This window comes from Falco rusticolus, chromosome 8 (assembly GCF_015220075.1).
Source record: "Falco rusticolus isolate bFalRus1 chromosome 8, bFalRus1.pri, whole genome shotgun sequence".
NCBI lineage: Eukaryota > Metazoa > Chordata > Aves > Falconiformes > Falconidae > Falco > Falco rusticolus.
The window spans coordinates 5,406,180-5,421,025 of NC_051194.1; the positions used below are offsets into that span (position 1 = coordinate 5,406,180).

The 14,846-nt window shown below is 44.0% G+C and overlaps 1 protein-coding gene across 5 annotated transcripts in view; it reads right to left on the reverse strand.

Moving 5' to 3' along the window:
* Nucleotides 1-14,846, reverse strand: part of COL23A1 (collagen type XXIII alpha 1 chain) — a 189,345-nt gene that overhangs the window by 45,494 nt on the left and 129,005 nt on the right. For all 5 annotated transcript variants that reach the window (XM_037396588.1, XM_037396587.1, XM_037396586.1 and 2 more), the window contains exons 3-4: nt 8,944-8,988; nt 1,717-1,724 (exon numbers count right to left, since the gene is read on the reverse strand). In XM_037396588.1, the coding sequence (XP_037252485.1) occupies nt 1,717-1,724; nt 8,944-8,988 (53 nt within the window). The remainder of the gene's footprint in view (nt 1-1,716; nt 1,725-8,943; nt 8,989-14,846) is intronic.

The following is a 14,846-nucleotide window of genomic DNA, read 5'->3' on the forward strand; positions in this document are numbered from 1 at the left end:
AAAGAGGGGAAAACCCCCCCTGCAATCACCAGGCAGAAGCCCTGCGGGGACCAGCCCTAGCACACAAAAGGGCTCCCCAGCTGCACATGCCTGTGCTCAGCCTCAGTGGATGCTCTCCATGAGCCCAGGATCTTGCCCGATGACGTGACCACGATGCGGGTTGTGGTGGAGCAGGTGACCTAGGCAGTGGCACTGAGCTCTGGGCCAAACAGGCAGGAATTCACCCCCCAACGATGCTCCTGCAGTCAATGCCCAAGTCACTAATATTTCCAAAACCCACAGAGTCACTTCTATTGTGTGGGTTGGAGAGGCTGCGTTGTAGTTTTTAATTACAGAATATTTATAGAAAAGTGAATTTATTGACAATCTATGTTTCTGAACACAGACTATGAAAAAAATAAATCATTTGTTTGCATTTCTCAAGCCAGTCCTGGATTTATTGCTAATACTGGGTACAACTTATAGAGCAAATTCATTCAGATCTCCTGGAAGGATGGTCAAGCCAAAGCTGTTAAGTCTTAAATTTTCCCTATTAACTCTTTCAAAACTTGGCCAAATAATAATTTTGCTCAACCCCCCCTTAAGTCTTCACATTAAAAAACTGACTTGAAATAGAAGCAAAAATTCAACGGGCTGAAAGCCATTAACTGAACCCACATGCAGCACTGCCAACCCCAGGAGAACCAAAGCCATGGTGCTGTGACAGCCCCCATGCTTCACGTGCATTTGCTTGTCACCTTTTGGCTTTTGAACTGATTTACAGAACTGGAAATTAATTAGTCCAGGAATATTTAGCAAATTCATTTTTCCTGAAACAATTGCTTTTCAGCCCATTGAGGCTCTATAGGAAGAGGACTACGTGAAGAAACGTCTCTGTTAGCGCAACAATGGAGAAGGAAATGGCTGCAAACAGCCTGCACCTCTCCTCCTCCTCCTCTGGGGGAAGAAAGGTAGAAAACCAGAAGCACCTAATATCTGTAATTTCTTTTCTAACAATCCCTTAGCAACTTGGAGGGCACAAATGAAACTTATTCTCACTCCAAACCCAGCAGGAGAACATCAGATTTGGACGTGGTGGTGGCACAGCCAAAGGCACGTCTGAACATTTGGAAGGAGGAGTTGACACATTTTCAACTATTACCCCTTCAAACAACAAATTCCCCATAAATTTTCTGGTTGCATTGGTAGGAATGCTCATTATTTTCCCCAAGACTTCAAAGAGAGAAGCAAGCAGGCTATGGCTTTCCCTCTAGCCCCCCTTGTGAGGCTACCAAATCTGTATTAAATGATGGAAACACAACAGATAAGAAAAGCAAGACAGAGCTTTAGAACCAATAAACCCACTAACACATTAAAATATTAGTACAGCACTCTTACTGCTAAATGGAAGTGTACTAAAGAACTCTTTAAAGGGAGTATTTTTACTAAATATCGTCTGGGTTTAACATTACTGGAAGTCCCTCTGGGCAGCAAGTTAAACATTTTAAAGTTTTTTTTCCCCCCTCTATTTGTCTACAGTCATGAAAAAACCAAAAAACACAGCAGCATCTGGTACTCATTTTGCTTCCAGACACACCTCTACTAAAAAATGCTGCACTCTTGCAACAACACCGAAAGGCAGGGGAAGGGGGGGAAGAGGAGGAAGGGGGGGGAAGGGGGGGGGGGAAGGGGAAGCCTTAACTTTGTTGATCCAACAGTAAAATCCACGATACTTACAGCAGGTCCTGGAAAACAAAAGAAAAACAAAGAAAAAAGTCACTTAATTACAAAGAAGTGTAATCTGACAAAACAGCACATAGCAGGAACCAAAACTAGAGCAATTCAGTACTTTTCAGTTCAATTCCAATGTGATGGCTTTTCAGATACACTTAACACCATCCACATCTCCTGTTACGGGGCCATCTCAGCCATGCTGCTGGCAGAGCAGTACTTACAGGCAGTGTAAAACCAGTCTTTTCCCATGTTTTCCCCAGTGTGACCCGGTTCCCTCTCCCCCCAACAAGACCTCAGGCATGTCACAAGCTATTGCCTGCCTTCAGGGCCTGGGGCATCACATGCAACTGCAGGGGAGCACCAGCAAAAAGCAGGCAGCACAGCTGGAATTTTATGAGCAAAAACGTGTTTTCACCATTGTTTTTCTTCAGATTATGCAGGAGGAGCTGGAAGTACGCTTGCAAAAGCCAAAGGAACAGTGCAGTGCCAGGGGCTACATTGCTACAGCTGCCGCAGAGATGCCAAATGTTGCTGTCATTTGGTCCTCCATCCCTTCTGGACCTCAAAACATGTCACACAACCCTGCAGTCCTGTGTCACCTCCACGTGGCCCCTGCTCGAGGGCTTTGTTGTGCTCAGAGGCAGCTGGCAGGCTGATGCCGGTACCCGAGATCTAGGGGGAAAATCCCTCATATCTACAATAAGATTTGGGTACCAGTGCCACAGTCTGAAGCTGTGATAATAGCAGCAGAAAAAAAAATAAAAATCTAATACTCCCCTGCGCGGCAGGGGTCTTTGTTGCCTGCCACACCGATTTCTGCAGCTTTCCTGCTGCTCACCCAGGCTGGTGCTACACAGAGGTGAACACTGAGCTCCTGGTCTAACGCAATCCACATTCCACTCCTGTTCACAAGGCAGCCTATAGCTCTGTTTGGGGCTTCTTCATACTCCATTTCCTGCTTAATCAAACCCAGAAACTAATCACAATCAAAAAAAAAAAATGTGGGAAAAATTACACTGGGGGGTTAGGGGGTGAAAAATCAGCTTGGTTCATCTTACATTAGTCAAAATACACAAGAAGGATATTTCATGCTAATGGCATTCCAAGGTTTTTAAAATTTGTTTAAGAATCAAAACATTGAAAAGTTGAATAACCAAATCCAAGAAAAGCCTAAGCAGAAGGGCTGAAGGCAGGTAACAGCAGGCAGCACCATCTGCCAAGAATTAGCCTGTTACCCTGCGTTCGTCAGCTTAACAGAGTCAGCTCCACACACAACTGTGGCCAAGCACCTGGCCAGCACGGAGAGGAGGAGACAGTCTCCAAATCTCCCCCCATGCCCAGAAGCCTATTTTCCTTACCGCTAGAACTCACACAGGCTCTTAGCTGACTTTCCTTGGTTTAATTTCTCATGAATACAGAAGTCAATGCCTCTGCCAATTTATTAACTGAAAATCATGAACCTGATTTATTAACTCACTTATGCCAAACTAACCCACAAAAGCCCTTTTGTAGAAGAGTCAAAACTAAATCCCGAACAAGAAGTGGTCAGGAAATTATTTTAATATGGGATTTCAAACATGTACCAATTATAATCTCCGTGGAATTTGTTGCCTTTTTCCTTTCCTCAGCTACTGTTTTCTCCCAATACGTGCACGCAAGCACTTCTTTAAAATGCTTTCCTCTCAAATACAGGAATCAAAGTTGGACGGTGGGCTCTCTATCTGCAACATGGGATGGTCTTCATCTGCATCAGTGGAGTTAGGCTAATCTGTAGCTGTGCTGTTAGCCAAATGGGGCTAGATAAACCTTTATTAAGGCATAAAGTTAAACTTACTGAACCGATCTTTTCACCTCTCGAGACATAACTTTCCGGCTTGCAGAACGTGTTTTTCAAAAGCCTAACTACAAGACACTTGTTTCCTATGGAAGAAAGTCAAATATTTTGCAAGCCAACAATAAAGTTAATCACGTACCCAGGGGCTGCCTCCCACCCGGTCATCTCCTTGATGCGGGCACATTGCACAAGAGAGACACTTTCCAGAGAAATTTGCCAGAATCGACTGCTAATAATTTTGACTAGTGAGAATCAGTTTGATAGCTCCAAAGAAAGAATGAAACCACATAGAAATTCTTACTAGAATGAATACAAGTTGGAGACAGCCTTTGCGTATTTAAAACTAACAAAATGACATGGGGACTTATTTCAGAAGGAAGAAAAGAAAGACAACCTGCAAACGCACAGGTTTTGGTCTACTATTACTGACCAAGGGAAACGTGCCAAGCTTTTGCATGATCTGCAGCATGTTACTGCTGTACTGCTGGGGGTGAACACCTAGTACCTGAGCCTGCAGGGGCCTGGAAATATTTGGAAACACCAAGAGATTCCATAAGAACATGAGGAGTTGCGCTAGCAGGGGGTGAAAACAGAAACTAATTAAAAATAAGTGACCCAGATTTCCTGATTGACTAACATCAATGTTGTTTTGCGTATCCAAAGACCCAGCAGGTCACAGTGGCATCAGCCCCAGAAGTACGCAAACATATGGGAAATGACAGGTCACAGTCATTTATATCCAAGTATTTTTCCAGCTTGGGAATTTTGGGTTAAGCTAGCTTTTTGGTTTAATCTGCAAATCACTTATCATGCAAGCTTCCCTACCATGACAGAACAGAACACCAGGCAGGAGAAAAACAACCAGCCAGCCATTTCCAACAGCTCAGAAAGAGTCAGAGGGGACTTTGCTGCTGCCATTAATGGGTAAAGGATCCATCCCCAAGGTAGCACACATACACCTGTGGCCATCTGAAGCCATTAAAAAAAAAATAAACCCCACATACATACACATAAGTACCTATATAAACACATGTGTGTGTATTTATACACACAGTACATGTATACATACACACAGAGTTATTAATCCAGGATGCTCTAAGGGGAGTAACTAAGTCATGGGAAGGAGGACAATTGCTACAGTCATAAGAAGTCTCAGAGATCAGCTCTGCATCAATCTGAACAAGAGTATTTGTCACTGCCTGTTGACCTCAGTCATTCCTTTCTGTGCCTCGGCGCTGGTGCGCACAGGGAATACATCCTCCTAGCAGAGAGGCTCGTTATTGAGAACAAATGCGGGACAGATTAGGTTCTTCCTAAAGTTCAGAAGAAGCCAAAGCAGTCCCTGGGTACATGTATGCAACTCATCATGAGAAATACAGGGATCAATGAAAATCCCCAAATAAATACAAAGTTCTGCATGATTTACCCACACGCACGCATGCACACATGTGCTTACTGAGTAACAACTGTATATTTACACTTGTCCACACAATCACATGGCCAAGTGGTTTGAAAGGGTCTTAATGTGTAAAATATGGGGTTTAAGTACGTGTAGGGCTGGGAGAGAAATAGTTTCCCTGCATAGAAATTGCTTTGCTTTTGCTCCTTGAAAAAAGCTTTAGATTCTTCCCTGTTCCAAATCAGGACATTTCTGTTAAACAGAATAGCTGTAAGGAGGGGGGGGGGGGGGGGGGGGGGAAGGCAAAACCCCTTTTGAATCAAAACTTTGTTAGAAGTTAAAATTAAAGAAACAGTAGTAGCATAATGTAAATTTGGAAACCAAAAGTTGTGGGGGGTGGGGCGGAAGACTTTTATCCCATTTCAACAATTTCAAAACATTTCCCCTACAAGTGTTTTTGAAATGGAAAAATTTTGTAAACAAAACTTTTACTGCCTGAAACAGCGATTTTGCCAAGTCAACATTTTCCAATGAAATAACACTTCACCAAAAAAATGCCTTTCCCGGCCTACCTGTAGGGGCGATTTTGAGGTTAAAAGTGCCAATATTTGTCCCTTTCTGCTGAAGGTGAAGCAAAGAGGTGCTGCCCGATGCTGCAGCAATCAGCTTTGGGTGTTCATGCCCCAAACCAGCTCTTGCTTCATGTGAAACCAAGACATCACCTCTGCAGAGACATACTCAGAAAATTCCCAGACTTAACATTTCAGGTGTATTTTCTCCTGTTTTTTTTTTCCTGGAGGGATTTTGAAGGTCAGGTCAGGTTTTGAATTAATCTTCAAGCCAGGGGAAGAAAGCAACATGCCATTGAGAAACACGAGTATCATCTCCCATCGTCTAGTTGTGCAGAGACTTTGAACCAAGACTTACACTAAATTCCCAAATCCTGGATCAGATTCGTCCATCCTTCAGGAACACCCTGGTTTAGATCGATCTTTTAAAAAACATAAACGTAAAGCCCTGGGAAGGCTGTGCAGCCATACCCCATCCCGCTCACACAGCACCAGCTGGCAGCAAGAGGGGAAGCAAAATCTCCCAGGTCCCCTGCTAAAATCAGTGTTATTTCACAAACGCTCACTACAACAGTTGAACTGCATCCTCACTGGGACATATCACACTGAAAAAATAAGCTAACATGACATTAAACATGATTTTGCCTTTGGCGTGGAAAAAGAACTGTATCTGAGATGTGCAGGCTGGCTGTCAGGACCAACCACAGCAACTAGTGCTGCAAAACCTTCCTTCCACCTCACGCTCAGAAAAGGCTGAAAGTCCCACATAAGGTTGTATTAAAGTGTGTTTTTCTTTTTATACACCAACTGTTTCCATGGGTGGGTGCACGTGGGTCTTCAAGGCTGTGCTTGCTTCCCAGCTGCGCTAGGAACTGCTGATGCCCATGAGCAGGAATAAGGACGATGGGACCTATGCATCTATTTTTTTTCCTAGAAATGGTTTAAAAAGAATTTTTTTATGGTACAGTGTCTTTCTATGGTAGAGTATGGTTGTCTCTGTGTGCTTTTGGGATAACGAATTCTTAGTTTCAAGAAACAGAGCTGTTGGATTAATTTTTTTTTTCCTGAATCCATCACGGCAAAAGAAAAAAGTAAAATTCAGTCCTGGTTTAAATCAACAGGAGGGTGCGAGTTAGAAGGGACAGAATGATCTCTTAAAAGTTTCTCTGCTTGTTTCTAAGAGATATATATTGAAAGTTTCAATATGCATCAGAAAAAGTTTTTCCAACATGATCATTTCAACAATTGCCAGAAAAAATGCTCCCCTTGGCAGAGAAGAGACCAGAGCTGAGCCTTCTTGGCTCTCCAACAGCATTTGTCTGGAGGCTGTAAAGCTGTAACCACACAGGTTCCCTGGGGATGGACACTATCCTGCTACACAAACAAAGGTTTATTCACATTTATCAGCTGTAGCAAAGGAACAAGGACCTGGTTTATGTGTGGTCAGGTTCTCAAACAAATATAGAAATATATATTCAAGCTATCTATGAAAACAAACATCTGGCAGCTCGGCCAAAACCAATATACAGAGGGACGTCTGCTCTCGCTGTTTCTAACTGCAGTGCAGCAGAGCAATCCGCAGGGGCTGCATTGCATTGGATCGATTAACTGGTGTGCCCCAGCGCATGTTTGCTTGCCCATGGGTGGCTCCCTCACTCTCCTCGATTTTCCTCCACAACTGCAGAAAAGTTCAAAACAAGATCACAAGTTATTTAATGACTGATATTTTTTGTTTGTTTGTTTTTATTCTATAAAGCTTGTTTTCCTGCTGGTCCTGCATTAACTTGCTGGCATCTTTCAGTTTCATCAGGGGGATGCTCAAGTGGCACTTGTGAAGGTGCCGCAGCATGAGGGCAAACATCGCTTTTTAGAAGCTCCTGTGTGAAACACAGAGAAGGGAGCAAAGGCCAAGGGCATGCTCAAGCTCAGTGAAACCTCCCAAAGTTTTGTACGGGCTAGAGAAACGCACTGGACAATGTTTACATCCCTGCCTGAATACAAAAGCTAAATTCATTGGCTGACCTCACTTACTGCCCTTGGTTGAAGGCTGTACTCCACTGTGCTCCTTCAAAAGCCCTTAGCGATATTTTTAAAATGACAAACAGAAAAATAATCAAAGCTATCTGGTGGCTGTTTCTACAGCCCAACTGCCAGGAAAACGGGATTTAATGAAGCTGGCTGGGATCCCTCACCATACCATCCACCCCCTCAGTGCAATACCCATCCCTTGGCCATGAGCAATCCCTCATGCTTTAGGAGCAGAAATATCTCAGAACACACATAGCGCACTGTGAAATACCATCAACAGAAGGGAAATGCCTGCCTGCCATGGAGATCACTCCATGGTCCACAGCACAACCCCCCAAAATTTCCTTTCCCTAGAGTTAAAAGAATTGTTTACAATATTGGTGACCAGGAAGTTATGTTGCCCTTTTTGAAAGCCCAGCCACGTATTTGCTATAGCAACAGGCAGGAGAGAAACAGCCTCCTTGCTAAATGAAAACCTACCTGGTCCCCATTCATTCTCTCAATGTTCAAGAACCTAAGAGCTGAGGACTGTGAAATTTCATCCGCTGCTTTCCATCATGCAGAGGCAGTTGCAAACCCTGTGTGACTTTCTAGGTACGTTCTTGTCTGACTGTTTTCCTTAGAAAGAGCAATACCAACCCGCATCTCTCCCCTCTCCAACAGCACTTCAGCCCTAACAGCAAAATGTAAACAGCACTTCTCCCCAGCTGAAACAGGATCGGTGCTTTCCCACTTCACAAGACAGGAAAGAAAAAACAAAACCCACCAGATACCAAAGTGACAGAGGCGTATAATTGAACAGCTCAAACAAAAATCCTCAGCAAGGTTGGTCTGCAGTTTCACAAAGTCTGAGGGCACACTCGGCACCCAGGGGATGCACCCAAGGCTGGTGGCTGAGGTGTGGGTACCCCTGACTCTGGAACGCAGACACAGACTATCCATCACACACGTGGGCCTGGCAGGCAACGTACGGACAAGAAGAAACAAGCCGGTGCATGCCTCCCATCTAGCACAGCTGCGGGGTTGCCGTATTTTTGTGCTAATTCAATGTCCCACTTCACTGTTGGATGGCATAACAACAGGTCTGAATGCTACAAGGGAGAAATGGAAAGACTGATAAAATATGCAATATCAGTCGGTGTTTTGAGTGGGAATTTTTTTGTTTTATTGTTATTGGGTGGTTGATTTTTTTTTGGTGTTTGTTTGTTTGTTGGTTTTTTTTTAAGGTTTAGCTTTGTTTTTCATAAAAACCTTTGTACCCAGCATGCAGGGGTATGGGAAGCCCCCATTCCGCAGCCCATTAGATTAAGGTGACCAGCACCATTATTGAAAGGCTCCCACACAGCTCAATAACACCCACAAGGCGCCCAGCAATGTCACTGGGAAAAGACGGTGCTTACCGGGTTCTCCGCGCCGGCCGGGCTTCCCCCGCCTCCCTGGAGGGCCTGCGGAGAGAGCAGAAGGTTAGCGATGCCCCACGGGCAGTGAGTTTGGAAGGGGACCTGCCACATGTCCTTCCCTTCGGATCTAAACCTCCCCATGTCTTCCCCCCTTTCGCAGCTACCAAAAAACCAGTAGGTTGCACATCTTGAATACCATTCCCCCTGCAAAAAATACATTGTTTTAATGAAAAAGCCGAGGCCAGGCTCCTAGGCAAGCTGGGAAGCAGGTTTGAAAGTTATTGGTGCTGCCCATGTAGCAGAAGGAACCAGGTCTTAAATGCTCTAAAATTCTGGAAAAAACCCCTTTGCAGAGCAGCTGGCAGCCCTGTGCAGTCCATGCATGCTGCAAATGGCTGTTACAATCTTGCAAATCACATTAGAACAAGGAACGGAAACCTTTTGCTACTAATCATTGTCTCAGTCAAGAAAACTTTTTGTGCCTAGATCTGATCACACATTTATAATTCCTGACCTATAAAACTTGCTTGTATTCTAACCCTTCTGTGTAGCATTGTATTAAATCTTTTTTTTTTTTTTTCTTAAGCACAGATGCAGACCACTGCTGTAGCAAATGTAGAGCATCCCGGTCCCCAAAAAAGGCATAACACTGTGTCCTTCATGCTGGTAGCTGCCGTGTTGCAGACTCCCTGCTGCAGCAAGGCTTCCCTGCCCAGGAGCTGGCAGCATCCACACACCCGTGACATGCATGTTGCCAGATGGGAACAAAAAGCCACTTTTTGTAGCCTTTTGCAGGTCAGCCAGCTCAAGAGGAGCATTTGCTGGGTGACAGCAACGTTAATGAAAAGCAAAAAGATCATTTTTTGTCTGTGAAACTATGCTGCTCTCTCCCCTTTCTGTGCCCTTTTTCTTTTCTTTAAGAGAAAAGCACGATAAACAAAAATCATTAAATATTTCTGCACTCCTCTCAAAATTTCCCCTGCTGTATAACATTTCTGTGCTCAAACATGTAATTGTGTCCCCAGCCATGGCCTGGAGTTCCTCTCCAAAGTCAGGATGAGCTGCACAGTGCCCACCCTCCCCAGCCCACCCGCAGCCCCCGGCACAGCCCTGCCTGCACAGGGGCTCCCCCCGCCCTGGGGGTGCAGCTGGCAGCCAGAGCCTGGGGTGCCCTTGCAAGGGGCTGGTGGAAAATGTCTGTCGTAGCTCCCTAAACAACTTGCTCACCATTTCCTATGGGATAGAAAAAAAAAAAAAAAATTGCCTGGAAATGTATTTTCAGCTGCCTCCTCAATTGCCTTAATTCTCAAGATCAGGTGGATGATTATACCACATAACACCCAGGAGGAATGTTTACTCCCTCCAGCCTGAAGTCAAACTGCTCTGGAGAGGAACCACCTTTTCCAACCTTGGAGACAAGTCTTAACGGAGTAATTAAAACTAATCTGCCTGTAGCACCCTCTTGGCTGGTTGTGGTGGCCTGACTGCCAGGCAGAGCCTGAGCCCCAGCAGGCTCCCACCGCTCCCCCGTGCTGCTGTGAGCACCAGCCTTGTTTAATCCTTCCGTGTCCTTTGATAGACTCCTCCTGGGTGCGTTTAATCTAGAGTAATTCGCTCGGTAACAGCTTTGCTTTACCTCTTCTGCTAGTGGCAGTGAGAAAGCACAGGGTTTCTTAGGGAGGAGGAGATGTCCTAACGAAGGTGCAGGAGAGGGAGGCCAAGTTTTTAAACAAGTGACTAATGAGTTGGTAGCGATGCTTTCAGGCATTTAAAGGAGGACCGATATTGAAGGGCAAATACACGGAGCTCCCACATAAAGCCTAGGATGGAGCCTTTCAGCAGAGAACATGAGAAAACTGCGAGAAACCAAAGATTCTGTATAAAAAGGAATTTAATACTGGCTTTTTAATATTTTTTTTTTTTAATTTAAGAGATTTCGTAATACCTTGCATGCCAACAGTGAAAAACTGACTGGTGCCTACACTGGCACAGGTTGCCCAGGGAGGTGGTAGGTGCCACATTCTTGGAAACACTCATTGTCAGGTTGGACGGGGCTCTGAGCAACCTGATCTAGTTGAAGATGCCGCTGCTCACTGCAGGGGGGCTGGTCTAGATGGCCTTTAAATGTCCCTTCCAACCCTAACCATTCTATGATCTTGTAATTCTTTCCCTATAGTTTTCAAGGAAATCTGTAAGACGGGTGCAGCATGTGGAATTAGAAGTATAGCATGCTTGTGGCAACCACGAGATAAACCCAAGTTGAGAGAGCGAAGAAAACCAACCCTAAACCCCCATTCTTATCCATTTTACTTGCAGGTTTTATCTGAAAGCAATTTGGGCAAAAAAAAGGTAGTATCTTGGAAGCAACATCCAGAACCCTGCTGCTACCGCATAGCTGAATATGGCAACATCTCTTGAGGAGAAAAAATTTTAGCAGGGATTAAAAGGAAATGCACCACATCCAGTATCCACTTTGGGCAAGACTTGGAAGTTGCAATCCTGTGATGCAGATGCGGGTGAGCGGAAGGACAAAGACCTCCTGGCTCCCCGCAGCAAGAGGACAGCACGCAGGAGTAACACGGGAGTCATTAATGCAACCTCATCCTGTGCAGATGAAATTAGGCTTATGGTCTGCACGATTAGAAATTAATACTTTAGCAATTTCTAGCCTGTGCTGGGTGGCCAACTTTGGATACTTTATGCCCAGCTCTCTTAGCAGTAAGTCCATACTACACGTCTTGTTTCCAACCCCTTTAAGAGACTACAAAGGAAATTAAGGAGGCCTGGGAATTTGTTTGAAGATAAATGTTCACTGTAAACTGTTACCTAATGACTCCATCTCTTAAGACCTTGCAGTTTGATACTTGTTCAATATAATTAAGATTTATGTTGCATTAATGTCAATTGTGTAATAGCCGAGCCTTTTCCTCTAACCATGCCAGTTCCGCCGTATCAGTTCTGGGAGTTCTTTATTTACATTGTTATGAAAGACAATTTGGAGAGGAGAATGAACACAAAGCATAAAGCAATCTTTTTAAACAACTTGTCACATTCAAGCTAAACAGCCTTAATCCAGGGCATAATATGCAATTTCTGACACGACCATAAACTTTACAGTAAGATGATAGATTTAGTAACCCAAAGACAAAGTATAAGAATGAAGTATCTTGCTAGTTGGAAGCATTATGAGGAAGAGCTGATGGGTATATCTAAAGAATAGCTACTCAGAAACAAGGTAAAGAGTTCACAGTAAATAGACTCAATTGACTGTTCTGCTGGGTAGCAGCCACTTATGTCATCTACCGTGGGCGAGTAAATGAAATACTAAAAACCAACATCGCTTTATAGTTCATGTAAAATACTGTCAAAAGCCAAAACCACGTACTCGTCTACACTGTAGTAAATTAACCTTGTTTGAACTAATTTACCTACGGCAAATTGGGTAGCTGCAAATCGGGCTGCTTGATGAATGCTGTAATCCATCAACACCAGGAAAACAGGTCTATGGCCCTACGTGTGTTCAATGTCTTTTTGCCCCTCGTAATTAAATCAGATCTGGCCCTTGAGCCACATTCCCGGCCTTGGGAGGCTGTATCACTGTCTCCTGTCCCTTCAGCTTGATAGGCAAATTGCTGCCTTACTCTTGGGTATAATAAGGTAAATCAATGTTCGTCAAGAGTAAAGCAAGTGTAAAATGCCAGCAAGAAAAAGAGCGTGAGACCACAGCTCACAAAACCTCACTGAAGATAGCTGATGCTTTTTAAACGTTAAGCCACTGAGGCACATTTTTACCCAAGAACTTGTGGCACCAGGCTTGCGCTATCTTTTCACTTAAACTTCTCCTACACATCACCCTTTCCCACTGAGCACATCTATACAGACATATGAACCCTAAACCTCTGCCCATCTCTTTCTTCAAGCCACATGCTGCTGAAGCTCTCAGGGACTCTTTTTGGGGTACATTGATACAAAGAAGTAGCTGGGAACAAAATTCAAGCAAAAACCTTAGCCAAGTGAAATCAAGACTTATATCACTGGATATCTTTACATCAGAGGATTTTTTTTCCCCTTGCCCACAATGAGCTGATCATGTTGAGTCCTCTGAATCGTAAACGTTGAGCTTACATTTAGTGCCTTACTTTCTAGATGAATTAATATCTAACTCGTTGTGCTCTGACATGGGATTAAGTTGTACACCATATTGGATGGTCTACCCACTCACATGCTTGCACTTTTTTTTTTTCTTGTGAGCTTGAAACTGTTCAGATTCTGTTTCCTCATCTTCCCTCTTGGCATTTTTCAAGTTGCCTTCAATATATCAGTGTTTTTTCAGTTAAAAATGAATCAACCAGAAGAATAGCTTGAACAAATTGGTTGGTTCAGCCACTCTCAGAAAAGTGGAGATGATTTTTTTTTTTTCTTCATATGGCTTCACTTAGAAGGAAGGAGAAGTTCGCAGCAGCGCACTGTGGGATCTGGTATTGAGCATGAGGAAACCGCGGCCCCGGTCTAGCTGGCTGTTCCTGCACAAAGGCCAATTTAATTTCTTGTTCCCTGGGGAAAAGGTTTATGGTTCATGGGCAGAAGTCAGGTTCTGCGATGCTTGCTCAGCTGATGCTCATCAGGTATTCAAGTCAGGCTGCGGGCTCCAAGACCGCAGATCTAAGATTAAACAGTTTTGGGTCACAACACTTTGCGTGAACCTTTTTGGCTTTGGATTCCAACGGACCCAAAGATTCAAAGCAAATACCAGACTCAGATTGGAAACATGCAGCACCTACAGCCTACAGAAGTTTTCCAAATAAAACAAGAAAAATAATATCTAGATTCATTTTAAATTTGGCCCAAGTGCCCCAAAGCTCTCTGAAATCCTGGGCTGTTTTATGTCAGTAAAAGAGCCACCCAGAAGGCAACCTCTGGTTGTTAGCTGAGGAAAGCTTCCTGCAGTTCAATATGTGATCCAGTTGCTTTCAAGACACAGAACAAGCAACAAACTGTTTTCCTCCTTATACCTCCGCACAGCCTTTCTGAGCAGAGATGCACACAAGCATCCTCCTCACAATATGTCAGGCAGCTGTGCTCTACCTCGGGGAAGAGAATTCCTGCTCCAGGAACCACGCTGAAATATTGCTGTATTTACTGGAATAATAAAGGGGCAGCATTTAACGTATGTTTTAGCTAAAGCACCCTCAGGACCTCAGCACTAAAGGTTTACAGCCTCAAACTCTTCTTTACCTGCAGTTGAGCTAAAATGAAAGAGATCCAGTGAGCGGATGGGATGAATGCACAGCTCGGGGAACACAGTCCTAAAGCATCCCAACAAGATGCAGCAGAGGAAATCTGAGTCCCAGATCTAACATCCTCCAGCACCAGTGAAACTGGCACACAAAGTATATTAGCTGGAGGTGATATGTTTCAAGACCAAAAACAAATATAGGGTGTTTAAGTGTTTTTCTTAATTGTAGCCAACCGAGGCCCCTCTTACCCTGGATGGATGCTTGTTGCAAAAGAAAAAAAAATAAATATTCAAGCTCATTCAAATAGTGAGGTGATATATACACACATGCTGAAACCAAAGCGCTGATTCTGCTCCATTTAAAACAACTGAGATGGTGCGGCTTGCCCAGTACTCTAGATTCCCTCTCCCTCTTAAATCATTTTTCCCCCCCACACACACACCCAGAGACAGTTTCTTCAAACAGTCAAGTGCATACAGCTCTTTTGTTTAGTCACCAGGGCATGAAGATAAACTGAATTTGAGATATAAATTAAGAAGTGACTGGAATAAAGCCACAATTGCACTTACATCAAACATGGGATTTTTTCCCTCGTGTTATGGCTGGTCTTACTCAGGCCATTTCCAGATAATACACTGGCACAGCTGCAGCACAGTGCAGAGCAGG